Consider the following 23251-nt stretch of genomic DNA (forward strand, 5'->3'; position numbering starts at 1 on the left):
AATTTTTTATTTTCACCGCGTCTCGTTGGTAGCAATGAATTTTTTTTCACCGGTTAAGCGGTGAAAATAAAAAAAATGACCGCTAAAAAGCGCGAATCTTAAAAAAATTCAATGCATTTGTTTTTCATAAAGTTTATTGAATAGCAATAATGTAAGTGAGAGAGGGTTTAGCGGAAAAATAAGCTGTTGAATGGATGAGATGACAAGTTCGAACCTGTGTACGGCAGTTTCTTTTTTGTAATAAATCCGGTGAATGCGATGAAAAAAAGTTTCACCGCTAAAAATCGCAAATCTTACAATAATTCACCTAAAAAAACGAAAATCTTAAAACCATTCACCAAACCTCAACTCCAGATGGTCCGGGTAAAGTTCTGCCCTTTTGTCTAAACAACACTGCTTAGTTTCTGCAGTACTTCGTGAAAAATAAGGGTTGTGTTTGATTCAATTGCAGAAAAAATTTGACATAGCTTGGCTTATCATATTTTTCTACCTAACTTCTACATAATTTTTTAAATTTATCTAATAACTTCTGCAGTTTAATCCAGAGAAGTCAACGGTAAAAGGATAATGAGTTCGAACTTCATTTTTTAAAAAATTTATCTGACTACTTGTACAGTGTAATCCAGAGAAGTCTACGGCAAAAAAAATAAGAGTTCAGACTTCAATTGAAAAGAGAATGAAAACCAGCGCAAAGATAAGCAAAAAATATAAGCATAAATGGGCTGATAAAACATGAAGAGAAGAACACTTTACTAAAAAGCAGTCTGTTCCAATTGTTTTTTCCTCAATCAGGCATGAAAACATTTTAAGGAAAGAAGGCAATAGTTTTTTGATCGGCACATTTGTCGAAAAACAAGAAACTGCCGTCTGCTAAATTTTTTGGCCTATGCAGGCCTATACATGAAACCAAACATAGTAAACATAAATTACCACCATTCTTCACCAACTCCATAAAAAATCTTTTATAATTGCTAAAGCTGAGCTTGCATAGGAGCGTAAAATTATATCAGCTGGAGTGAAAATCAAAAATGAAAGTCATTCGCATTAACTGTTAAATTCTATCCACTCTCTGTTTTTACGAACAATATAGTCATAGTAGAAGTCATAATTATAGTTCCATTTCAGATAACAGTTATGGTTTTAGTCAGATGCAGAATGATGTAAAAAGTTAAGAAGCAGCCAATACGAACAGGCGCTGGAAATATCTTCAGTCCTATAGCTAAGCTAACCTGTTCCAAAAAACTGACTGAGCAGAAGATGACATTTTAATGTGTCTTGCCGTCCAAATATTCTTGAGCAATACTTAGTTACCGTGTCGTGTGTTGACAAAAACTCTTGAGCAGTAATTTCTCACTGTGCCTTGTTCCTGCAAATGACAAAAGCTGCAATGCAAACGGAAAAGAAACTCAAGCTTCTGGCTGTTCAACTCGTGAGTGCAAAGTGCAAAACGCAAATTATAATTAGGTTTTTATTTGTTTGCATAAACATGTCTGCAACAATTATCTTTGTCACCGATAATTTTACGTTTTGGATTGGTATTATATACATAAAGAGATTCGGAAATTTGTGACTTGAAGCAATTCCAGGCCAAGATGATATCGAAAAAACCAATATTATCAAAGGCTCAAAAACTGAAGTTGAAATTCAGCAGTAAAGTTATTGCATATAGCGTTGCAAATCCAAAATGATTTATAAAAGAAGCATAAAACAGACCGAAATAGAGTACTCGACTACTTAGAAGCCAATTTGCTAAAACGTTTTTACGCTCTTAAATAAATAACTGGTCTGATACAAGTTCAGTCAACTCTTTAAACCACTGAAAATGAACCGTTGATTACGAGTCCCAACGTACATATCAAAACTTTGTCGCTCAGATGCAAAAGCTAATAAAAACAATGACAATACCAGCCATTCGACAATGAATACTGTTACCCAAAAAATACAACCAAGCAACTAGGATACAGAGAGTGTTTCAGAAACATCTTTGGCAAATAGAAAAGTTGAAAAAAGGTAATGGAACTCGAAACTGAACTGAACGCAAAATTGCAACTCAAAAGAACACATTTTGATTGAAAGATGCTTGAGCTAGAAATGCATATGGAAGAAACTGATATGCAGCAATCGGTTCGTAAAAATTTCCAAAGCTACAACGCCGATTGCAAAGAGCATCTTTATAGGTTTTTCAACGTATTTTCTCATTAACCGAAAACTTCTGTGTATCAAAAATTTCTCATAGAGAAGCTTTAATCAAAAACTTCTCATCGAAAAAATTGTCATCGTAAGTTTTTTTAAAACAATTCGTTGTCCGAATTAGAGTGGGTAGTCAGCAGTGGAAAAATGAAAGGAAAGAGAAGGTAACAAGTTTGTCATTTGGCCTCACAGAAGATGTGAAGTGGTTGGGAATATCCAAACACAATAAGACATGGAAACTTATGCTTCCAAAACCCACGCTACCTTAGAAGAAACTGCAAAAACAAAAAATGAGTAAGAGTTTATCTACCAGTGAACTGCAGCTCAGCCTTTTGTCGGCTCTATCCATTGGACCTCATATTAAATAGGGAATCAATTCTTAAAATTTTTTATACGTGGTCAGTAGATACAAATGTTGAGACGTGATTCATCAAGATACTGCCCGAATGAGGAATCTCAAGCACTGCGGGGAAAGAGTTGCATTGACCAAGTAACCAAGTGCTGATAATGAACAAGCCATGAACAAGGCCGGCAAAATCCTCCCTTTATAAAAGGTCCATCAAAATATAAGTATGTATGCCTGAACGACCAAGTAATAGTTCGAACTGAGTTCTGATGAGTTGTTTGGAGAAATTATGACAATAATAGCCTGTTGGCTGATATTGAATCCATATGTCTGCAAGTTTTTGACAAGAGCTGCGGGAATTTTTTCATGGAGACCAAAAAAATGAACTACCTTAAATATACAAGAACTGACGCCATGTTTTCGTAGCAAAAAGATCTGCAACGTTTTTGGAGCAAAAAATGCAGCTTTCGAACGCGTAGGCATTAACAATAAAGAAAAATATCTTTTTGCAGCAAACGTAATTCACGACAATTTTTATATGGACGACTTTCAACAAATCACTTTAAACATCCCAAGAAATTATTGGAGTATTCAATCAGCTACAATTTTTTCTCTCACAACATAGATATTAGCAGAAAAAATGATTAAGCAATAACGATGACTTGAACGCAGCAAGTAGTCGAAATCAATCTGCGATACAAGCAAGTTGAAGTTGAGCTGAATTTTGGGATATCATCCATTATTGGATTTTAATTTAACATTGAAATGTTGCTTACCGTAGTCCACACGTTCGCAAAGGTACTAACAAAATAACTTAAGGCTCCGAATAACCAACGGAAGGTTTTGTCTTCTTTATCTTTGTTATTTTTCCTAACTATTTTGTTTGCACTTTTAGTGATCAATTGAGACGAGTTCGGGAAAAAAATGTGAACCAAAAAGCTATCATGGGGACCACGAAACACCACCCATCGAACAAGATGAAACGGTAAAGCGCAGGAAACAACTTTCTAATTTTGCTGAAAAAAGCATCGATAGAATACACTTCATCACACAGAAAGACAATGTTCAGCTTATATTGTTTGCTGCCACATCTGAAGACACGTTGTACGCAGTTGTCTATCTTTTTTCACCGAACGAAAAATCAGCCCGTTTAGCATATTTAAGTGAGAAATGCAGAGTAGCGCATTTGAGAATCCAATCAATTCTACACTTGGGATTGCAGGGATCGGACATAACTTTGAGATTTAACAAACTGATTGTAGAAAAAAACAAAGATGAGGATTTGAGTTGCATTTAATGGACGGATTAACCTACAATTTAGTAATCAGTACCTAGCACTAACCACAAGCAACAGTTTGCGTGGCCGATCGATTGGTTGAGTTAGATGGATAGAAACTTTATTCACAGCGGAAAGTATAGATCGGTATTCAAAACGCAGTTATCTTTGGCAACAGAAAAGTTAATGTTGAGAAACTCAAGGCAAATAGATTATCGGGTTGGCCTCGTTAAAGCAACCAAGAATTGAACGGCTTGATTAGCTCAATATCGTTTTTTCCTCAGATGGAGAGAGTATTTCCGCAACAGTCTTAATGAATCAGGCTGAAAAAGAATCAGTTGCTCTGTGGCAACGGTTTAGCAATTTCAACGGTCTAGTAAAAACAATGTCTAATGTGTGGCAACCTTTGAAAGAGACAACTCTGGCAACAGAATAATTGGTCTCTTAAAGTTGAAAAGAAAATCCAAGAAGCTAAAAAAATTTACATTTGTAACACTTCTTTGACTATATAGAGCTTAGTTGTGTCAAGTCTTAATAGGGGATGGTTAATTGAACTTCATATCTAAAACACCAATTAACTTTACATTGGAAACCTGGTATTGTTGAATCGTTCTTGCGGAACGAGCGCAAGAAATATTCGCGTGAGGATATTGAACATGTCAGAAACGTTGGTCGGTAGCACCTCCTCTTTTTTTGGATGAAAGAAATTCATTGCGTGCATACCTAAAAAACAGTTTCTGCTTGAATAATGGCTCATGAAAATTTTGGAATATAATACTTTGGATCTTTTACAGTAAAAACTGCGCGCTGAATTAAAAACTTGTGGTTTCGTTTATTCACATTTCCAACATTGTACTACAGGTTAATGGAGTAAGTATCAAAGTTGCATTATGAATGTTATCTGAATCCATTTACGCGGTTCAATGCCAGCAGAAAGTAAACGATGAAAATAATCATTTATAACGTGTAAAATTTGGCTGGGGTAGACCGGGAGTTAAAATCGTATGCCACAGAATGATACAAAAGTTGAGGAACTTTTTATTCTACGAGAGCTCAGCAGAAGTTACTCAACCTGCGCTTCCTTGCTTTTGAGTCAGATTAGACACAAGTCGCAAAAAAGCCATGTCCGCAGTTTTTTTTGCTAAGCTATTAATCACGGAGGATTTTTCAAAATATGTCCAGTTGTGCAGACGTTGATTGAAAGAGGTTTGACGCCAATCAATTTTCCTTTCGACAAAACTTACTTGTCAACAAAACTTTTTTCTTCTACATCTAGCATGCGCAAAAATGTATGTTAATCATCGAAAGCTCTTCCGACAAATCCAAATTTGCTCAAATTGTACCTGAGGCAGAATCCGTAGAGAGCATCTGCAAAAAATGGGAAACAGAATCCCACAAAAATCTGATTCAAGTTAATCTTGTTTGGTTGGTCGAAAACAGTGGCAATGGTTTTAAAAATACGGTGAAGTTACAGAAATCTTTGAGGGTAATGATCGGACAGCAAGGTCTCTATCGACAGAATGAGTGTACAAAAAGTTTGTCGTTAAGCGTACCCCGATACTATGAATTGTGGTTGCTCTAAAAAACAGGATCGGCGATGTTCGAGCTGAGCTTACGAAAAAGAGCAAACTAATTCGGCTTAAAAAATTGCGAAAAAAGACCCATTTGCACCAAATATCCATTTTTTCAGCTTCAGTTGTCAATACACCTTTTTGGTGACAAAAAACTCATAGTGTAGGCATAATTAGAGTGCCGATTCTAGTTACAGTGAAATTTTCATTCACGTCGAAAGAGTAATCAAACGGGAAAAACAGCAACTCAAAAAAATAGCGGCAGCAGAATACGGATTTATTCCTACAGCTCAACAAAAGGGTTGCAATTTTAATTATCTTGATCAGCAAATAGCGTGTCAGTGTGTTTTTTTACTTTAAATTTTCGTAAGCAGTAATTTGGTACTGTGTCCTGAGCTGTAAATTATTTGTTATAGTGCCCTAATCCTGTAAATTAGTTGAGCTGCAATTCAACTGTTGTAAATCACAAGTTCTGAGATTTCAGCTGGTGATTTCAAAACGCAATACTCGACATATTTTTGAGCTTAAATATTTTTGCATAAACAATTCTTAAACATATATCTTTGTCTTCGATCTGTTTCTCTATAGGATTTAACTGGTATATATACAAACATCCCAGATCGTGGGAACTGTAGCAAACCCAGAACAAGTTGATATTGAAAAAAGTAGATTAGCAAATAGTGGTAAACTGAATTTGGAATTCATTGGTAAAGGCAGAGCGGATATACAGTAACAAATGTGAACTGCAAAAACATTTTATCCGCAGAGGCGTGGATTCGCTAATACGAATGAGGTCGTGTAAATCAAGAGGTTGGGACAGCAGCCGTTACAACTTTCTCGCTATAATTTGTAACTTTTCGCAATGGTAAATTCCGCAAGAAAACTGTTCTGCTCGACTTTTTGTTCAGTTTTGTGGTTGGTTTAGAACTTGTTTAGAAACCTCATGTGCAATGTTAATCTGACAATTAATTGGGATGGAGTAGTCCGGTAGATTGTTCGCCGCAACAAGCTTTTATTATCGATTTCTTTTCTAAAATCACGTGCATTGTGGTACGATTAGTGTGTATTAATTAGTCTCTGCTGTCTGAATTTCAATCTATGTGCCCTCTATTTGCTAAACTCATTATATCCTTGGTAACTTCCGGTGTTCATTTTCGAATCAAGGAACAAGGGGGTTTATAGTGCACCGATAATTAAACCTACTCGCTTCCTATGATCTAAAAATAATCCATTTTTGTTGGAAAAACAATATTGAAAATGTTGTATTTTTTCCGCTCAAATTAACAGGAAGCGTGATTGATATTTGGGTTTAATACGATCAGGACTAAAGGGTAAGCCCAATAGCGAAAAAAATTAAAATTTTCCACACAGGTCTCGAAAATAATTGCCTACTCAATGCAGGAGTCACCTATTTAATGGATTCCTCAAATATATCCGCCTGACTTCAAACGTAACATCATGCATTGCCCCCCCCCCTTTTCAACGCGCAAATCTCAATAGCTACCACCTACCCCCAGATGTCCCAATAAGTAAGTTTCCTCATGATCACGACCGTGAACACGTGACAACGTCAAATGAACGTTTGTTTCCAAATGAATGATTTTTAAGTTTATAATCAGAGAGGGTATTTTTGCTAAAAACGCAATAAAGTTGAAATATTGTGACACGTTGCCAGGTTAAAAGGCGTCAAGATATTTGAAGAGCGCCTTTGTAAATTCTTCCACAATTATCACGTGGTTCAAATGACCGTGAGTTAAAGCGTGGGAAAAACAAAAGGGAAATAATCAGTTGAATGGTGGCAGAACTCATTCACTGCCTATTTTTTTATTCATCAAAATGCCTTTTGATAACATCCGGTGCTTTCTGCTGTTGTAAATGAGGTCTGCATCCGCATTTTTATGTGTTTGATTAGTGCTAATTTGTTGCTTTTATTATGCTGATTTGTTTTGATCTTTTTGATGTGGCGTCGATCTAAGTATACCTCGTCAATTACTGAGAAGGTTGTTGCATAATAAACAGAAAAGGACCCTGGAAGGTAAGATTTTTTGTTAATTATCACAACAAACAAAAGAGATTGAGGGGAGATTATCCACATTAAACAGGAAATGTTGTAAAACAGTTCTTGAATCGTTTGATTCATCTTATTGATGATTCGCGGCTACTTAAAATCCATAAAAATAAATTGTATGCTTTTGCTCTTTTTGTCGAATCAATTTGTATTTCAATTCATTCCTTGAAACTTTGAATTGGTCGATGATTAGAGAGATTTTTCTTATATAAACATGAATTTTTAAAGGAATAGTTTTTATAGTTTGTTTTGAAAGAGAGTAATAATTTTTATAGTTGTACCGACATACATTACGTGGCCAATCTTCGAAAAGGAATATTTCAATAAACTTTGCGTTTTGTGGAAACAAAACCTTCTTGCGCATATAATTAACCTAAAACTACATTGCTGATTCTCATCAGTTATTACTCGGGACCAAATTCAGACTTAATTGTTCTTGTGATATGAGTAATTTCAAAACCACTAATTGTCTGCTTAATCCACAATTAGTATCAAGAAGAACATTTCTGATATTAATCCCCAATCAGGCTTTCATTCATTTCGGTAATCAGATACTGTATCTTTGGGGAACTAATTAATTTTAGTTTCAATGAAACTCACCTTCTTCTTTTGAAAAATCATTATTGTTTCTTGGTTTCACCAACCCATTTTAAGATAAATGTTCTGACATGAATACATTTTAGCGTAAAATTGTACTATATCAGTGGTTTTCGGTACAGAATTTGATATTCTTTTCTCTTGTCGTATGACTTCGTAAAATAGTTTGATTTTTTTTACTCTTAGCAACTGTTTTTCCCAAATTTTCCTAGCAGATGTGAAGTAATATCTGATTTGAAGTCTTTTGTTTAAGTAAAAACAGAAATTTTGTATAAAAAAAATTATTTTTATTTTCAGAATGGAATTTTTCTTCTTTTTCTGGTTTCAGGTTTTTCTGATTAGCTAAAAACAAAATATTTTGTTTGCTATAATCGTACTTTGCACGCTTTTTTTGGCTGCTTTTGTTTTCCCTCTTTAAATGTTTATACAAGAATCCGCAGTTTGAACTAATATTGTTGTTATTATTTTCTTTATTCATTGAAGTTGAAAGTTGGTTCAACTTTTCTGTGCGTTTTTGTGCTTTGACTTGACATAATCGTTTACTTCTTTGAGTGGAGTAACCAATCGATTGACTTCGTGGAATTTTTTTTGAAGTCTGCCCTTATTCTACACTGACCACCAAACATTATTCTCATCATCTTGAAAGGCTGTCTTGAAATTATTAACTGTTGCTTGATAATGTTTAATAATGAGAAATTTAATGGATTTCATTCACATATGAAATGACAGCATTATAAATTTCACTCAATTTGGAATTTTTGCCGCATTTCCATATTTGTTAGTCTTCTATTTAATTATTATTTTTCCATAAGCTGTTTCCATAGGTTTGACATAAAAAATCATCAAATCTGATTAATTCTAACTTTGTTCTAGCCAAAACTTCTTATTGTGGTAATAAAAGTTTTCAGAAAATTTTCAGGGAAAGTTTCAAAAAGGCCTCAATTTCTAAACAAAATATTCCAATGTTAAGCTTTTAATTTGTGACATACGTTTTTAATCCATTTATGAGCTTGTGTTAATTGGAAATCAGCTGTGCTTTTTGATTAATTTTTTTGGTCAAAAATACAGAAACAATTTGGTCCAAAGCTCAATTTTGCTTCAAAGTTTTTCTAATACAAGTCGTCTTTGAGAAAGTTTGAACATCACTAACTTCTTTTAGTGCAACAAAATATGTATAAAAAATCAGATGTTCCTTTCTTGTATTTTTATCTCCTTTTCATTTTACTTGATCAACAACTCTCTTACAGAACAAGTTGCTCATTTATATTGTTTCCTTAATCAAAACAAATACGTGAAAATTTGTTTTTTCATCAAAAGCTAGCGTACTTTTTCGCCAGAACGTTTTTAGTTACCAGAAAGGCTTTGCTAACGAAATTTAGAAATTTTTAAGAACGTGGGGACTACCATGCTTTTCAATATAAATGCATAATAAATTTCACATGTTTTTCAAAACCTTAGGATCTGATTTTTTGTGCTTTTAACAAACTGAAACGTGTTAAAACTGAATATAATTTTATTCAACTCAGCATTACTGGGAAACCAGTAATGCTATTATAAATTGAAATATAAATGCTATTATAAATTGAAATATAAATGCATAATAATTTTCACATGTTTTTCAAAACCCTAGGATCTGATTTTTTGTGCTTTTAACAAACTGAAACGTGTTAAAACTGAATATAATTTTATTCAACTCAGCATTACTGGGAAACCAGTAATGCTATTATAAATTGAATTTGAGTTTTTCTTTAACTTTTTTTTGTTATATAGGATGTTTCAATTTCTATACAACTGCTGTATTCTATTGTCAGTGCATTGAGATATTGGGAGAGAAGATACATTAGACTATGAGTAGTTTTCAAAATCAAATAAAATTTTCCCGAGACATTTTACCATAAATTCTTTTTATTGAGATCTTTCATAATGATAAATTTGAACGGTGTTTTAAGAATCAAAAGAGTTAATTATTATCTTAGGCTATTTCACTTATGCTCGATAACAAACTTGAATATCAGTTCATCTTATTTTAATAAATATTTTAAAACGTTAAATTATAGAGTTTATTCTTGGGAATGGTTTGTTAGTAAACAAACTACCCCAGGCGAGACCGGATGGTTTTCTTGCAAGATTCTGCCAGAATCTTGCAAAAAACGGTTATGATGCAAGATTCTGGCAGAAAAATGGTTATCTTGCAAGATCTGCCAGAAAAATGGTTATCTTGCAAGATTTGCAAGAAAAGGGGTCTAATTGTTAAAAAAAGTCAAAACAGTGTGAAATTTTCCTTAATTAGAGGCACGAGAGACAAGATACACCTCCGATAATTCTCTTCGAGTTGTAAAAATAGATGAACTGTACTTTCAAGTTTTTGATACCTAATGCTTTATTCATTTTTTCTCTCTTTAATCAAGCCGTTGCACTAACTCGGGCTCAAATACCGAAAGAGATCGAAGATGGAAGGACTTCTTTGCTGATGCCTTAGATTAATAATTGTCTGGTGATAATCATTATGCCGCTTTTTTTGTCGATGCCCAGAATATGTGTACATTCAAATATTGCGACGTTTTATATTTTTTTCGAGCACTTTAGGACGTTTCGCGCGTGATTTTTAGCTGTAGGAAGTACTTAAAAAAAAGGGTTATCTTGTAAGATTCTGGCAGAAAAAATGGCTATCTTGTAAGATTCTGGCAGAAAAAATGGCTATCTTGTAAGATTCTGGCAGAAAAATGGTTATCTTGCAAGTTTTTGGCAGAATGAATGGTTATCTTGCAAGATTCTGGCAGAAAAATGGTTATCTTGCAAGATTCTGGCAGAAAAATGGTTATCTTGCAAGATTCTGGCAGAAATCTTGCAAGATTATGCATAATCTTGCAAGATTCTGGCAGAATCTGCCAGAATCTTGCAAGATAACCATTCGAAATCGACTGGGGTATGCAATGAAACAGAAGGAGATTTCTTTTTCCCTCTCGAGGACTTTAATTGTTATATTTGGATGCTCTTCACTAAGTATATAAATAAATCACTCCAATCATCGTTCCCATCAACCACACCAGGAACAAGTATGTAGACTGTAATTCTGAAAAGAAGCAGAATTCGTTCTAAACCGCGCGTGAGTGGCGTATTAAAATCGATCATGCTACATTTTAACACTTTGACACACGTGATAAGTTCAGCATACAAGCCTATTTTTGTGTAACAGGTATTAATAACAAAAGCAGTAGCCTTGTGAAAACATTCCTAAGGTCTTCAACGTTTTTAATCACCCATCTTGTCTAGTACATGCAAAGTATCCTTGTACTGTAAAAATAGTACCAAGTGCACAAGGAAAAGTATTCCTACTATCTTATTCCTTTTATTAGCTTTGCATTTTCCTTGCAGCTCAATTATTATGCCGGATGCTTTTTATACTCGATAGTAATAAATATCTACAAGATAGGATTACCAAAATCCTACACAAAAACAAGACTCAACTTGTTTTATTGTCCGTTCGCGAGGCCGACGTGCATTTGAGCTTAGCTTAGTGGGAATTTGATTAAAGGAGCCAAATAGTGACTACTTTCAACTACCGCGGCTTGCAATTTTATGAGCATTGTCATCTTATTTACCTGATTAGTAAAAAAGTTGGACTTCATTTGACCTGTTTCTTTCCAATCATTGCCAAAAATAGCTACATCTGGATATCATGCTTCTAATGGCGCTCTACTTTTCTTTAATAATAGATTTTTTTACCTTTCCTTTGACAACAACGTTTTCACTAATGGAAATAGAAAATGTTGCTTTCAATTCAACACCCCTCAAGGTAATTTAACCGCGCGCGTGCCGTTTTTTCTAGCCCACTAATCTAATTTTTAAAACTCTCTTTCACTTCGCTAAAAAGGGCCAATTTAGTTTCAAACTAGATGCTTTTTCCTACAAAGGTACCATAATGTAATTCGCTAAAAAAATGCCACAACCTGGATGTTTGTTTGCTTTATTTGGGAGCACTTTGTCTATCATAGTGGATAAAATCAGCAATGCCGAACATCACAAATAATTTTTTTTTCTCCAAATTGAAACAGCCAATTATAAACGCGGAATAAATTTTTATATACCAAAAGAAGCTCGCTAAAGGGTTATGGGAGTTTGATAATTTCGATGGCATTATTTAAACGGGAAATAAACAGATATATTCCCAACAGGGAAAAGAGTGAATATAAAACTGATAAAAAATAAATCCAAATTGCTATTATATCTTATGACTTGAGTTCAAAATTTAACCTGTAAGTTTAATGTTCGCACGAGTGTTTAATATGCTTTGCAAAAACAAATAGCATCTTTTTAACTCTTATTCTTAGCGTTCGTTCCTCCAATAGGTGTTAAAGAGAACTGCATTTGACCTTAATTAAGTAAAATTTACTTTTTAAGTACCATTTTTGTTTCAGACGTGGAGTCTACGCTCAATATAGGTAAAACCCATAATGGCGCGACAGTTATTGAATTTTGACTAAATTATTTACCTGAGGAAGAATTGAAAACACCCATTGTTTGTTTACAATTTGTTTATTTTCGATTATTTATTTAAAATTTTCATAACTTTGCCCTTATTGAAATGTTAATACCTTACTGGGTTGAATTGTTCATTACTGGTGTGTTCGGCATTGTCGGAATAACTGTCGGCACTTTAGTTATCTTTGTGTTAACATACCGAAGAAAACCCTCGGCTAGTGAACGACTGGTAGTTGGACTATCATTTTCCGAAGTATCTTTCAACCTTTGTTATATTTTTGTTATAGTTTTCCGCAATGTCATAGGTACTGATCCCACGAACTTATTCACACAAAAAATATTCCTTTCAATCGATTATTTTTTATTCGGATTTTGCTTGATTTCATCGTATTTGCTCGTATTCGCAGCAACTATTAGTCGTTATTACGCTATTTGCAAAATTCACGAGTTTAAGAAGACTTTCAACAAGAGACGTGTGAACAACTTGGTGAAAGCATCCTACTTTGCCGGATTTGTTCAGGTTAGTAATTTTGTTTGAAGTGAATAATGTTGATTTTTTAAACAAGCAGATTTAAATATTATAAAAACTGCCCAGGTTGAGGTCCCAGACGGAAGCAAGTATGTCCAGACAGAAGATGAACAAACAAGAGTGCGTCGTGCGTTCAAAATTACAAAGTCTGGAAACATCAAAAGATGCACGAACTTCTGAGCATGAACGCATGAAAGTCTGGTGAACGCACAAAAGTCTAGACATAGACACCTTACGTCTGGGACGGTCTGGACATAGGTATTTTCTGTCTGTGACGGTCTGGACATACTTGCTTCCGTCTGGCACCTCAGCCTTGGTAATATTGTTTTTCAAAACACAGGACAAAAAATTTAAGAGAGAAACCTGTTTCTGTTTACTTGAATTTCTGAACAATTATTTAAGTGCTTTTAAAATACTATCATTCAAAAAATCATTTTTTTCAGAATTTAAACAATTATTCGTATTTGTTACATTTAACTTTGTTTGCAGTCGATTGTAAAATTTCCCATAAGATCAATGTTTCATTTTGCCAGTTTAAATTAGATTTTGTATGTGGCCTAATTTGGAGAATTTTATTGGTTGTGATGAAAACCGTGAGCAACCTTCATATTCTGCCAGTCTTGGCATTTTCTAGTACAAGTCTCACCGCCAATTTCTGTTATTAGTTTTTTTCGCAGCCAATATTTTCCAATTGCCTTTTAAGCTAATTCGCGGTTATAATTGTTCGATTTGGCTTGATGTTCAAAAAAGAAAAAAAATTTTTCCATTGAGTCATTTTGATGAGAACTGACTCTCCTCATCTTTTCAATAAAATTCATTAACATTATTCACTGGCACTCAAAGTCAATTATGCTGGTATTCTTTTGTCGACATTGTCCAATTCATCAAGAAAAGGAACTTAGATTATCTTTTGGCAAAGAGTCGAAGCGAATTTGAAATTAGTCTTCGAAAAGCAAAATAAATCAGCCAAAAAGTTGTTCAATTTTAAGTAAATATTTTTTGTTTATGTTAGAAGCAGAAACTGAAAACAAATTTGTAAGCGAGCATACCAAAATGCAACGAAATGCTTTTAGCGACAAAATTTTGTTTTTCCTCCAAGTTTTTCTCACTATGCTCATTTTTGTGCTACGAATTCCGCACTTTTTGTATTCATGTCCGAAACTGTAGACGCAAAATGAGACCTATGAGAGTTCCTAGACCTCTCACATTGAAGTATCACGCCAAATTTCTCAAAAACTGTTTTTTATTGCAAATATTTCAAAAAACCAGTTGCCGGGAGAACAAGAGTTTTCTCTTTTTAAACATGTTTTGAAAACACAGATTTGAAAAGCAAAAAATTTGGATGTCATTGTGTCCTCCAGGAGACAAATGGAGAAAAGTACAATCAGTTGATACAAAGTTTCTAATTGTGAATTTTTCATTTCTAAGTTTAAACAACAAAAAAATCAAACAGCCAGGATAACAACTTTTAATTTCATTGAGCCATAGATAGCTGGAAACAAATTAAAATAACGAGCGCAAAAATGTAACAACTTTTCTTGTGTTTTAGCAACACCCCACAAATCAAGTATCTGAAAAACCAACGGTAGTAGACACTTTTTTCTCAGATATTTTTTATAGAAAAAAACTAAGGGGACTCGGCGAGTTTAGATTATAAACACAGAAACACAAACAGAAAATGAGAGTTTATGCCTCCTGCATCATATTGTCCCTAAATGTTGCAACACATCACTACGCAAGGTTATAAAAACTTTTTGAAGTAATTTTAAGCTAAACAACTTTAAGCATTTGAGTTTGTCAGTTTTTATTACAAAAAAACTATAATGTATTTGATAATGAGTTTTTCGCAGTTTTAAATTAGCAATTTTCTAGTTTTGTCAACCCAATAATACCGTATGATGTAGGCTGGCCAAAATTGAAATTAATGTCTTCTAGTTATAAACGTTTTTCTCAATTTCTGTTTCAAACCCTATTGCAATGTTTTTCTATCAATGTCTAAATAATTTTAGATTTTGTTTGCGCATAGCACTTAATTCCGTTGCCACCGCTTCCTCAAAATATCAAACTGAGTTTTCTCAAAATGTTGATATACTTTAATTAGGAAGAATTGTTAATTCTCTTAATTTATTATCGAACAAAACTCAGCATCTATCAAAGTTTCTGATATTTAGTAACTATCAAGATTGAAATGTTTGAAAACTGCAGAAAATTTTGTTGAGGATGCTCTTGGTTTGAAAAACGGGTTAACAAAACACATGTTTTTTACATTTTTCTATTCATTTTCGTCTGCAATTTTTTTGCAACCAAATAATTTGGTCTTATCATGTCTAACTACATGTGGGAATACTTCAGTTCACTGTTCATCGATTCGCTATCACTTTATAAACATTTGACGAAATTCATCGTTTTCTATTCAAAAAAAATCTGTCAACCGATCAATCTGATGAAAGTTGCAGAGCCGCTGTTAGCCTGGTGGTTATCAAAACATTTAGTTTTCAATAGGGCTAATCGTCCCGAAATGCAAAAAAATCACAGAGGACAAACCTTGCTATATAATTTGAATTTTTTTCATGCCTTGCACAGACATTTGTTGCACTGATTTTTTTCCTGACTAGCATAGGATTTCAGTTTGAAGAGCATTTTGTCAAAATTTTTCCCAAATTTTTCCTGAATTTTGCCTATTTAAGAAAATGCAGTCGGAAATGGACACTAAAGCAAAGTACGCCTTCCATGTGCAGAAATGTTTAGGCTTGCTTGAATGCTTCGTGGAAATGGGTCCCTTACACTCTGCGCACTGTGATAGACATCGAGTACGCTGTGGCTTTGGGAACCTTCCTAACTGTGGACTCTCTCGCTATGGTTCTGGTCTACGTCAAGGTCATCCAGAAGTTCGAACAACTCAGACGGCGTCTGGGAATCGATCCGAAGGAGAAACCAGAAGACAGAAGGTAAGTAAAAAATTCTTTTATAAACTATCAAAAAGGCCAAGTCCAATTGTTTGGATGTAAGGATTTAAACCTTTTTTGAATTTGTAGATAATGACCGATTCAAAGTTCTTAATCATTTGTAAATGTAAAAAATTGTTTTTGATAGAATTTTAGGCTCAATTTAACTGATTAAAGTGTGCGGGTGTTGCATATACAGTTGATTTTGACTGTGTGATAGACCTTGTGATCGAAGAATCCAAAATTTTGCAAGAATCTTGCAAGCAATCTTGTTAGCCCTTGTTAATGTATATCAACAATTGCCCAGAAAAAATGAAAAAAAGAGAGGACGTTTTACAGTTTGCAGATGACACACGCATTATTTGTCATTCCAAATCCAATGAAAATCTCTTATGCAAAATTAACAGTGTATTTGAAAATACTGACAGTTATATGAGGCAGAATATGCTAACTTTAAACCAAGATAAAACAGAAATTGTGTTTTTTTTCAAAAATTGGTGAATCAAAAATAGAACAATTCCTTTATAATGGAATTTTCATAGAGCAATAAACAAATTGTCGTTGTTTAGATATAATGATTGATAATATTCTAAATTTTGACATACAGCTAAACAAAATGTTAACAAAAATGGCACAAGCTATTAGGTCATTTTTTTAGTAAGACACCTTCTACAATTAAAAGCGAGAATCGGTCTTTTTAAATCACTTGCTTTGTCCCATCTCAATTTCAGTACATTTTTTTCCAATCGTTGTCCGTTATGTAACTTCACAGAGTTAATAGACAAATAACCTGGGGAATAAAGGTTTGCCACCTACGCAAAAAATTTGACAGTGCAAAAGATCTATTATTGACAGACAAAATTTTGCCAGCAGAGCTTTTCATTAAAAAAGTTTGTCTTCTTAAATTTTTTGACCTCCTCTCACAATATAAAGAGAGCAGTCGAGAAATCAAAAACTTATTCAGAATTTTTGTACGAATTGACCAAACACTCCAGAACTCTCCAATTTTTTCCAAAGAATAAGTGCCAATTCAATTAGAGTGACAGGTCACTGATCAGAAATTTTTCTAAGAAGTGGAATAATTTACCAATTGTAATCCGAAAAGAAAAAAACTAAAAACAAATTTAAGGAAAAACTAAACAGCGAAATGGTCAAACTGCATGAACGTGTTCCAATAGATAGACAAGTAAGAGGCTTTAGGAATTTTGTTCTACTGAAGTATAAAGACCAAACTATTCATATATTTACGAGGAGATTTTGAATTTGTAAATATTTAAGCAAACGTTTTTGTTAGGGTTATACCTTTAAATTTACATTTTGAAGATTCAAAAAAAAATTTTTTATGCTTCGATATTTTTCCCTGGTTACATGGCTGCTTTCTGCGGTTGGTAGAGCCGAAACTAGTGGTGCTGCAATCGGGCAAAAAGAACAAAGGTATTAGCTTGATTGAGTGACGCCTGTGTTGGTGGTGCTAGCCCCTGCCACATTTAGGATGTAGTCAAAATTGTAGATAACAGTGAGCGTTTCGATATAGATTGAATTCGAATTAAATTTGCTAAAAGATCAAATGACGTCTGTTGCCAGTTGTTGTGCAAAGCAGCAAATTTGTCAACCGAACCATTTCGGTCACAATAAGGACGTTCCAGAGTCAAAAAGGCCCAATTCTTAAATATGACTGGCAATTTGCCAGAAAATAACATCTATTGGAATTTAAGACCCTGATTGGGACTTAAACAAGCATGGAAGCGAATGAAAAGACTGCTTTTGTTTATAAAAGACAGAAAAATCAATGATTCTACGTGATTTTTCATTGAGTGTGGTTGTTATATTGACTCCTGCTTCATAATAGAAGGTTATAGGGACATGCGACAAACCAACAAATTTGTATACATGCTAAATTTTCATGAATTGAGACAACGTTTGCAGGCGTTGTTTTAAAATGGGCGTTGTGTAAAACCCATCTCTATGATATCCCGGGATGCCGGTCATACAAAAATCCCGGTAATCATACAAGGCCATATATGATTTGTATGATATCCTGGTAATCATACAAAGGTCGTACATTTCTTTAAGGGACACTTAAACAACCCCTTCAAGAAATTTACGGGAATTCGATAAAGGTCAAGGTCAGAAAGCGAAATCAAGAAATCAAAAGAAAAGAATTAAACCAATAATGCCCGGGAACCAAAAATTATTGTTTAAAGACTTAAGTTATCGGAGTTCTTTAGAGTATACTGCTAATTGATAATAGTGTTAGGCGCATTTTCTTTCAATATAGAATCTTAACTTTCAATATTTTCTGAGCCAAATGAAACTGCGCACACACTTAGAACACTTTTTGACACTAGGTAAAAAAAATTGATGTCAACATTCCTCTTGCTTTAATTTATCAGAGTATAATGCTGCGTGGCATTTGCATTAAGCTTAATATTCTCCATTTTGAAAAGAAAATTCAGCCAATTTTTTCATCTAATGAAACGACAGAAGAAATCAAAACACACTTTAGCACTTAGAGAAATTAGGTTGTTGTCAATTTTTATCTTTTTAAAATTTTTGCAATCCCAAAACCTGCAAACGACTATTTCCGACAATTTGGCGGCTACGGTTAAACATGTCATGATATTCTGGTTATCCTGCAGGGATCATGCATGGTTTCCGGATAATCAAATAAAAGGCATTTATGATTTCCTGGTAATCATACATTGATCATCAATGATTTCTTGATAACCATACATGTATCATAAATGATTTCGCGATAATCACACATTTATCATAAATGGTTTATAATAGTAGTCTCATAAATGAGTTCTGTTTTAAGATCTCCTACTAATCATACAAACATCATATATGATGTTCTTGTTATCGTACTAAGTCATATATGATTTCCTAGTAATCGTACAAAGATTGTACTAAGAAAGCGTAATACTTGTATGACATCATATATGTTTTTTTTTATGACTACTAAGAAATGACAACCCGGCATGCTTAATTTACAAGATGTGTGTTTTTGTACGCGTTTATGTAGCTATCTCGTTGACAGAATTGGTTATTGATATTCATAGTATTGTTATTATAGTACAGTTGGCGTAATCATCATGATGATTACGCCAACTGTACTATAATGCTAGCTGTTATCAGACAATTTTTGTAATAGCAAGTTCTTTTGGGCAGCCAAAGCCACAGGCAGTTGTATTATTTGATTCTTCACTTAATTCACTGTTAATGACCAATGTTGCTCGCAGTACCCAGGTTGAGGTGCACGACCCAAGTCATGTCTGATAGAAAAACATGGCTTGCTCATAGGGGATATCAGACCGTCTATCCCAAAATTATCTCTGATCAGACCCAATGGGTCAAGCAATAGGGGGTCCACCAAACCCAATTTGGTCACGGCTTAGGGGATCGAGACTCAATTGGGTAGCACGCTAGGGTTCAAGATCCAATTTTTGTTGCACAGTAGGCGTGCAGGCCCATTTGGGTCAAGGGTTGGGGGTTCAGGCGCGATTGGGTCGCTGTTTTCCCCCTGTGCGTAACCCAAGTCGATCTGATCACGCTGGTTTGGGTCGTGCAGCTCAACCTGGGTACTGCTGTCTTAACGGATACAAAAAAAACACGCCAATCGGTAAATTAATTGCAGTTACCAAGAGATTGACACATGATCCAGACATTATACGAAAATTATAGAGTTCAGCAGTAGTATAGTGAATCAATCAAAGACCACAGACGTCCTAACAACAAAATCTTGACCACCAAAATTGTTTTTGAAACAAAACCAATATACATTATTATATAATATAGCAGGTCCGCCAGCTTTCTCGCGAAAGACAGCTTTCTCGCGAAAGACAGCTTTCTCGCGAATTCTATCAACTTGATACATTGAGTTGAGTTTTAGTTAGAGTGATCACAGTTACTGACTTGAGGAAGGAAATTTGACTGCTGTTCAAACTCTCAAAGACGAGGGACCAATCTGTCATGCGACTTTTCGGAACAAAATGAAGTGGTTCCATATCGTACTTAACTTTTCTTTGTTCCAACCTCCAAATTTATTTGGGGGTTAGATTGAGAAATTTATGTTATCATCGCTTTTTTGTTAACTCAATTTTTGCCAGATCGATATCTTTTACGAACAGGAAAAACGTGGTTTTATTGGAAATAACCTTCGAAAAACTGAATCAAATCTTCAAAAGACATTTTTTATTTAATGATTTCTCGAATAAAAAATGAGGCTCAAAGTTTTCTCAATGTTTCAGTTTCTCAATCGTTCAAGGTTTCTTATTTCCAGACTTTCGTCCGTTCAAATTTGTCTATGATCAGACTTTTGTGCGTTCAAAGTTGTCTATGATCAGACTTTCGTGCGTTCAAAGTTGTCTATGATCAGACTATCGTGCGTAGATTGGTGTTTCCAGACCGCGTAAGTTTGAACGCACGACACCCCTCTTGTGCGTTCATTTCGGTCTGGACATATCGGTTTTTGATCTGGCACCTCAACCTGGGTCACAGACAGATCTCTATTTATTTAATTTCGCCACAATAGTTTACTCTCCGTCATTTTTGTGAACACACTCATTAATTTTAATGCAAATTTGAGCTCGGTTCGGGAAAACAAAAGACTATACTATTATCATATCAAAAATATTAAAAGGAAAATGCCGCTGAAGTAAATTATTGCAAACACAAAATTTTAAGAATTTTTGATTAATTGATTTCAAAATAAACAACTATATTAGTCGTTCAGGAACTCAAAATCATAGCATATATAGCTTTTAGTTCTCTATAAATTTTAAACGTTTTGAAAAATAAATTGATTCAGAAAAAATATACGAAATTTTCTCAGATATTTGTTTTGTTTCCTTTAATTGTGATGCCACAGCAATTTTACTGCAGCAGGCAGGTAAGTTTGCATACTTTTGGGAGAGATTTTAAGTCATCTGCAGTAATTTAGACTCGTCCAAAAGTCAAGCGTACCTCGCATTTTCTTATCGAAAACACAGATTGGGTTTTCAGGGAAAGCAAGTAATTTTTTTCCACACTTAGTAGTGCTTTAGATTATACATTATGATACCAAAGAGCTACGAACACCTAAAGATTTTTTTAAAAAGCAATACAAACATCAAATAATATAACATTTTGAGTTCAAATTTGTTCTCTAATAACGCATCATTCCACCATTAGCTTTTTTGACGTCTATTAGACAGGTTGTATAGTTTTCATACAGGTTTCCCACGACGTCTGGCTCAATTTCATTCCAAATTTCATACACTTATTCTTCTAAATTTTCCAAAAAAACTGTCTGTTTTCGTAATCGTTGCTTCAAAGTTGCCCATAAATTTTCAATAGGATTCAGATCTGGACTGTATGCTGGCCATTCCAGTAACTTCCACTCGTTTTCTTGGAAAGAATTTCCAATAATCTTTTAGCGTAACAATTTGGGAAACAGTGAACGAACAAAGCGGTTTAACCATCTTTTCTGTTTAAGCGGAGAAAAGGAGAATGGAATTTCTCTTAAAACTTCGCACCTTTTTTCACGCCTTAGCGCAAATCATGCTTATGAAGCACGAATCATTCTTTAAAAGCAGAGATCATGTTGTACGTAGTTTTTTGGTACCATAGTGTATGTATTGATTTTAGTTTCTCCAATGATAGACTATTTGAATTTTCTATTACTCGAAAAAATTATCATATGAGTTTTTTATAGGGCCTCATCCAAAATTTTCAATCTGATGATTTTGTATGCTTTATATATCTTTATAAACATGTTGTATAAGCATGACTTTTTGTGAAATATGTAATCAACTCCCTTGAATGGATAAAAAAATTTAGTTTGACTGCAAGTTAGAAATGACAAAGAGACGACCTAAAACCTAAGATTTTAGACGAGAAAATTGCAAATAAACTCATAATGTTGTTTAATTTAAATCTATCGTCTATCAAAAGACCTCTTTTACCATATCATCGCAAAAGCTATGGAGGATACAGAAAAGTTGTGTTCTGCGAAAAAAAAACACGTTTTACCCTTTTGATGTCAATAGGGATTAAAACAGAATAAGAAAAGACAAGCGAAGAAATGTTAGCACTTCAATCGAGAATCATAAGGTGCTATTAAGAGGAGGAAATTCAGATTTAGGCCGTAAAATTAAACTGAAGTCAACTTCATGACCTAACTCAGTTGAGTTCAGTACTTTTAACAATCTAAGTTTGCTGTAATTAGGTGAGACAACCTAAGAGTCAATTACTTCAAGACCTGGCTTCATCAGCCAACCCTCCTTCTTTTGAATAGAATCTTTTGATCCAGGTATACTTTTAGGCCAATTTTGTTCATCAATTAATTCCATTGAAGTTGAGATAGGAGTTGAAAATTGTCCATCAGAAGTTCAGCTGAAAATCGTGTCTTGGAGGAACAAGAAAAAGTAAATGAAAACTTTTAACGGATAGGGAAGACTACGGAATTGACTAGAAGCAAAAAAATGCAACTACACCAGGAGATCTCAACTAATATACTTGCTTCGTGGAATTTTTAAGCATTTTACTGACAAGATTTGGAGAAAGACTAGAAAAAAATGAACAACAAAAATGCATTTTTGGGATATTTGACAATAGCTGCTTCTCCAACACAGTTACCATTAACATCAAATGGAATAAAAAACCTTTAATCTGTAAATCAGAACAAAATAGGCAACAGCTGAAGATAATAATTGAACAGAATATATTGAAAACTACTTAACAGAAATTGAAGCAAATCTGTATGTGTCCCAAAGTTCCAAGGCTGCACCGGTTGCTTGCCCCCTAAAGACCATTAAACTGTTTTTTCATCAGTGACCTTATGAAAGGCATGGCGAACAAAACCAAGCAACTAAGTAACCAAAAACTGCAACTTAAAAAGCATAAACTATTTTGAAATTCGCTAAATGCATTAAAAGCATGAGATCATACATCTCAACTATAGCATCTTGCTAGTAAAAAATACAAAATTTAGTTTAGATAAAAAGAGTTAAAAATCCAGTAAGATATTATTCAAAAAGCACCAAAAAACAAAAAACAAGCGCTAAATCAGAAGATGATTATTTAGATTTGAATAATTCTGCTAACTTATATATTTTTGTTAAAAAAAAACCTGATGCCAGTAAAAAATTTTAAACGAGAAGCTAACTCAAACAAACAACATAATTGATCAGCAGTAAACTTCTTGCACGGGCAAAAAATATGAAAAAAAAATTGTCTAAAACTGCAAAAGGACAATATATCTTGAA

At 34.0% G+C, this 23251-nt stretch overlaps 2 protein-coding genes across 7 annotated transcripts in view; both read left to right on the plus strand.

Moving 5' to 3' along the window:
- The window catches only part of LOC142357771 (uncharacterized), a 406796-nt gene that overhangs the window by 45614 nt on the left and 337931 nt on the right, over positions 1–23251 (plus strand). The gene's annotated exons all lie outside the window — the stretch shown is intronic.
- Positions 1–23251, plus strand: part of LOC142335181 (uncharacterized) — a 73396-nt gene that overhangs the window by 32597 nt on the left and 17548 nt on the right. For 4 of the 6 annotated variants that reach the window (XM_075383556.1, XM_075383557.1, XM_075383559.1 and 1 more), the window contains exons 2-3: positions 12467–13050; positions 15808–16007. In XM_075383556.1, the coding sequence (XP_075239671.1) occupies positions 12634–13050; positions 15808–16007 (617 nt within the window). In that variant the 5' untranslated portion in view covers positions 12467–12633. Of the gene's footprint in view, positions 1–11682; positions 11845–12104; positions 12305–12466; positions 13051–15807; positions 16008–23251 lie in introns of those variants that run through there. The other 2 variants (XM_075383562.1, XM_075383558.1) reach the window with 2 other exon arrangements.

Source organism: Convolutriloba macropyga, chromosome 2 (genome assembly GCF_964194025.1).
Source record: "Convolutriloba macropyga chromosome 2, txConMacr16.3, whole genome shotgun sequence".
NCBI lineage: Eukaryota > Metazoa > Xenacoelomorpha > Acoela > Convolutidae > Convolutriloba > Convolutriloba macropyga.